Consider the following 4,878-nt stretch of genomic DNA (forward strand, 5'->3'; position numbering starts at 1 on the left):
AGAGTTTAGAAACATTGTTTAGAATATTACAAGAGTGTGGGAAGGATTTAAAACGCCTTATATATATATATATATACACACACACAACTTGTTTTTCACTTATCACGGGACTTCAGGATATGGATCCCCCGCGATAAACGAGGGACTACTGTATTTCAAAGCAGCTTGACAGAAAGAAGCCCCCGCATCAAGCAAAGCAAAGCACCAGCAGGAAAGTCTAAATTACCTGCAATGAATTGAGTGAAAGGACAGTAATGCAGGTTTTTCATCATGTTTAAAGGTTTGACCTGATTCTAGCTGTTTAGTACAGTATATAATATGGGCTGTTCCAGAGGGAACGATGAAAAAATTCTTTGAAGTAAAGTAAAATACAAAAATAACTTAAAGGGTGTCGGGGTAATTAGCGTTGTTACCAAGATATACCAGCAAAAGATGCCCTGATGCATCAGTTGTGTTTGTACCTCCAGAGGTCAGACTCGGGGTTCCCGACCTTCCATCTGTTCCAGATGATGCAAAGATAAAATGTTCAGCTCTGTAAAGATCAGCTCTTTCATTTTGGTAGCTATAGTTTGTTTTTTATTTATTTTAAAAGTAACTTTCACTACTTAAACATTTAATATGCGTTTACATTTGTGCAGGATTTCACTCTTGCTCTCCAACCAGCCATGGCTTATCTGCTCATATTCATCACTTTGCTGCACTTGGTCAGCTTGGCCATGCTCTTCGTTGCCACTCTGGAAAAGGTGAGACCCGAGTGCAGGACTTGTGTTTTCCCTCATCTTGACACTAGATGTCACTGTTCTGCACTATGTCTTTTTCTTCCTGCAGTCCTGGTGGGTTTGGACCGATTCAGAAATCACTGACCTCTGGAACAACTGCTTCTACGATAACACCACAAAAATTTGGGTGTGTGCCTCTACAACTGAAACAGGTACATTTTAAAAGTATTGATAATGTTTTCTTTCTTGTTACATGCTACATTGCGTTTTATTATACTGTATATTTGAATCTGTCTGTTATCGCAGACTGGCTGCAGTCCGTCCAGGCCCTCATGATCCTGTCTATGGTCTTCTCCTGCATATCCTTCCTGGTTTTTCTGGGTCAGCTGTTCCTCTTGTCCAGAGGGAGCCTCTTCTACTTCACAGGCCTCTGCCAGGCCTTTGCAGGTTATTTAAAGGCCTTTTTCTTTAAGGGACGCCTATTGTGAAAAGAGATTTTTTGGAGTTACTATCAGTTTCTCACACTGCAGTAGACAGAAGTCAGACAATAACAGTTTAGGGAACCAGAGAAAAGTCTATAATGTCAAGTCAACTTTATTTATTAAGCACATTTAAAATAAGCAGCTGTTACCAAAGTGCTTAACAATAAAGTACGGCAGTAATTTAATGAAAAAATAATACCAAAAATTAATTTAAAGAATCAAAAGAAAAACATAAAAACACAAAAAAATAAAATACTAAAAGCCAGAGAAAACAGGTGTGTTTTCAGGAGAGATTTAAAAACAGGAATTGAAGTGGCCTGTCTAATTTTAGGGGCAGATTGTTCCAAAATTTAGGGCCCACGACTGAAAAATAGAGTTGCATTCGAGCCCCAAAAATCCGATCCGTCCCTGTCCCAGTCCGTAGCCATCATTTCCAACCCCCACCCGATCCGACGAATTAACAGTAATTACAAATCCGCACCTGAAAAAAAACACTGACATTTTAAATTATGCTTTGACAGCTTATATAGCTATTAAAGGTCGGCAGATGCGCGCGGCTGAATAAAAGGGGGTAGAAGATCAGAGCTGAGGGGGTGTTTGTCTTTTCATGGCCATCAAAGCACATTAAATCTCTGCTTCTGCCTGCATTCTGCATTATTCAGACAAGGACCCTGCTCTGACATGTTGGATATTTTGTGATCTCACCTGTTTGGGTTGTTGACTCCGCGTGTCCGCTGAGTGCAGCGGCTGAATGAACATCCATTTGGGCTGATGGATCGCTGGCAGTAGTCCATCTGAAGCTTAACTGAACTTTTTACCTCTTTCAAGGCTGGTCAGCGTGCGATCAAATGGCCGCATGTGTGCGGCTGGTGATTATATGGCAAGCCACGTTGTCATATAATTGGTTCGTCAGCCGCACGCGTCCGCTGACGCAATCAAAAGCTCAACACTGACCCGGCCCTAATCTGGGTCGGGCAGGGCCAGACTCCGGGTTCAGGTTAGAAATGACAGCTCTACTGAAAAAGCCCGATCTCTTCTGAGCTTCAACCTGGTTTTTGATACAACCAAAAGCAGCTGGTTGGATGATCTTAATGCCTGAGAAGGAACATACAGTATGGTTGAAATAACTCACAGAGGATCAAATGGCATCAAATTTAGCCTTCTATGGTCATTTACACAAAGTTCAATTTTTTTTACTCAGAAGGCTGCATTGGTCAAGAATTCTTTGCAAAAATGTTTCTCTGTGAAAAGTGCTGCAAGTATAATTGAGCAGTAAAACTATCTACTATAAAAGTAAACTAGTGTAAAAATCATAAAAACGGCATTTGAATATACCAGTACAAAATGTTTGGTTTTACATCATGTTTGCATTAGACAATTTTCTGTAACATCTCAAAACAAAAAAGAAGAAACCGTCCAGATGATCTGACTGAACAATGTTTGATTAAAAAGAAAAAAATCCCATGCTCATTGATTTTTATACCTGGATTGATGATTATTAACTATGGTGATTTTCAGTAATATTCTGTTTGCCAAAGTTGGTTCTAGAAGAACATTACTAGTAAAAGATTTCAGATGTACATGATCTTAGATACTAGTAATTATAAACTTTAGTATTAATAACCATTGTATGATTTATAAAACAATGGTTGCATGAATCACTATGAATTTTCGGAAATTGTTTTTTGTTTTTTTAAGATGACAAAAATCCACTTTGGAGTCTGAATAGTTATTAGTTTGACTAGTCCATGACATTTCGTTTGGAATTCTCCAAAATGTGATTGTTCAGATTCCTATCTATTGCAGGTAAGACACTGACCATTGAAAACAACAGAGCCACAGTTAAAAATATAAAAGCTATTGCTTTAAAACAGTGTGTTAAAGTCTACATCAAACATTTTTTTTTAACTTTAAAGTTTTTGATTATTAAAAAAAATCCTATTTTTAAGGTTTTCTGTTATTCTTTGGGTTTTCAGATGTTACTTTAATCTCATAAACCAATCACTAGCCTTCTGGTCTTGCATCAATGCTTGATTCAAAAGGTACTTGTGTAAAATATAATGATGCAGATGTGCATTTCTGCTCAATAAAAAAGCAACAAATTGCCAGACTCAACTGTATTCAGGCACTGTAGTTAAAACTCTTTCATTTGTGTCTCTGCAGGTTTTACAGCCTTTTCTGCATGCCTCATCTTCACCTTCCACAGGAAGGAGATTTTAGGCAAGTCCAAAGATCTGAGCAGAGGACGATTTGGTTACTGTTTCATCCTGGCTTGGCTGAGTGTTCCTCTTCTTCTTCTCAGTGGAGCATTATATGCCCATTTGCGCAAAAAGCAGTGAAGGAAATAAAGTAATGAAATACTTGTATTTTAGCTTTTGCCCGGGTAAGCGGAACATTAAACGATCTTTGTAACATCTCAGTTCTACAGCAAACAGACAGTTATGGTGTCACCTGATTTCATAATGTGCCACAGGATGACTTAGAAAAGCATTAGCTAAAATAAACTTATTCTTTGTTTTTGATAGTTACGAGGAAATCATATTACTTGTTTTTAATATAAATGTGCTAATTGTTGCCATTGTTCAGCTGTACTGAAGAGGATTTTTATAAACACTGTTTGGAGTTTTTCCATCGTGTGCAGTGCTTAATTTGAGCCGGATCCTGCTGGAACAAGATCTGGGAACTCTCTTATTTTGACAGGTTGCGTTCCGGTAACTGTTTGCTTAGATCCGACTTGGATCCGGTAACTCTCAGGCTTACTAATAAAGTCATGAACAAATATGACTGCCTTGAACGGAAAAAAACTTATATGGGATATGTAAACTGAAAATAAATACATAAACACTAATTTTAAACACAACAGCATACAATCTGCCTCTTCAAGTAGCATTTCCACGTCCACGCTTAAAAAAAATCTACGCCCCTAAAAGAGTGGTGGGGGTGAGTGCCAAACTAACCAGGCAGTCGTACGTGGGCAGGATTCCACAGGCAGCAACCTGGAGGTTTCACATGTGGATTTGGACAACAACGAGTAGGGACAGAGTTGGCCGATACTGATCAATGCCTTTCAAGTCGGGCTTGGAACCAAACCAGACTTACTTGATGGTTCCGTGCTTGACAGAAGTGGAGTGTTTACAAATGTAGGTAAACGTAGATGTTTAACAACCCATTAAAATCCAACAATTTTCAGTCAGGTCATCTGGACAGTTTCTTTTTTTTTTGTGTGTGCTGAAAGGTTTCACCTTCCATCCAGAAGGCTTCATCAGTCAAGGAAACAAACAACACAAAACTGATTCTTCCCCCAACAGCTTACTCCAAAGTGGAACAAACCAGTTATGTTGGTGCTAAGATGGTCTCTTTGCCACGCCCCTCCTCCGGTGCCAGCCCTCTCCCTTGTCGACAGTCATGTCAAACTGGATCAAAACCAAAGTCCATGCTCAATAATCCAGGTATACCTAAAAAAGTTAAATCTGGTCCTCTGGACATTCAAAAAAACAAAACAAAGCAAAACAACAAAAAAATGTAGAAATGTTTCGTCTCTCATCCGAGAGACTTCCTCAGTCTGAGGTGCTGTATTCAGCTCAGTCTCTTAAATAGCACCTTCTTAGAGTGGATCAACCAGTTTTGCTGCTGACAACCAAAACCAGCTGATCACATGCTCAAGAAGGACCATCAGC

The 4,878-nt window shown here is 39.0% G+C and overlaps 2 protein-coding genes across 2 annotated transcripts in view; one reads left to right on the top strand and one right to left on the bottom strand.

Moving 5' to 3' along the window:
- Window positions 1-4,878, bottom strand: part of foxj3 (forkhead box J3) — a 99,271-nt gene that overhangs the window by 90,775 nt on the left and 3,618 nt on the right. The gene's annotated exons all lie outside the window — the stretch shown is intronic.
- On the top strand, window positions 666-3,540 carry emp3a (epithelial membrane protein 3a). Its single transcript, XM_037678744.1, has 4 exons — window positions 666-743; window positions 829-931; window positions 1,026-1,166; window positions 3,365-3,540. Exons 1-4 carry the CDS (start codon window positions 666-668, stop codon window positions 3,538-3,540), a joined length of 498 nt encoding a protein of 165 aa, XP_037534672.1.

The sequence above is a fragment of the Nematolebias whitei genome, chromosome 7 (assembly GCF_014905685.2).
Source record: "Nematolebias whitei isolate Nwh7 chromosome 7, NemWhi1, whole genome shotgun sequence".
NCBI classification, from domain to species: Eukaryota; Metazoa; Chordata; class Actinopteri; order Cyprinodontiformes; family Rivulidae; genus Nematolebias; species Nematolebias whitei.

Bases quoted from the DNA above. Each gene is read 5' to 3' on its own strand.
- emp3a (XM_037678744.1), top strand. From the start codon at position 666: ATGGCTTATCTGCTCATATTCATCACTTTGCTGCACTTGGTCAGCTTG. The intron at 744-828 runs GTGAGACCCGAG...TTCTTCCTGCAG, and splicing joins TCGTTGCCACTCTGGAAAAG to TCCTGGTGGGTTTGGACCGA. The intron at 932-1,025 runs GTACATTTTAAA...CTGTTATCGCAG, and splicing joins TGCCTCTACAACTGAAACAG to ACTGGCTGCAGTCCGTCCAG.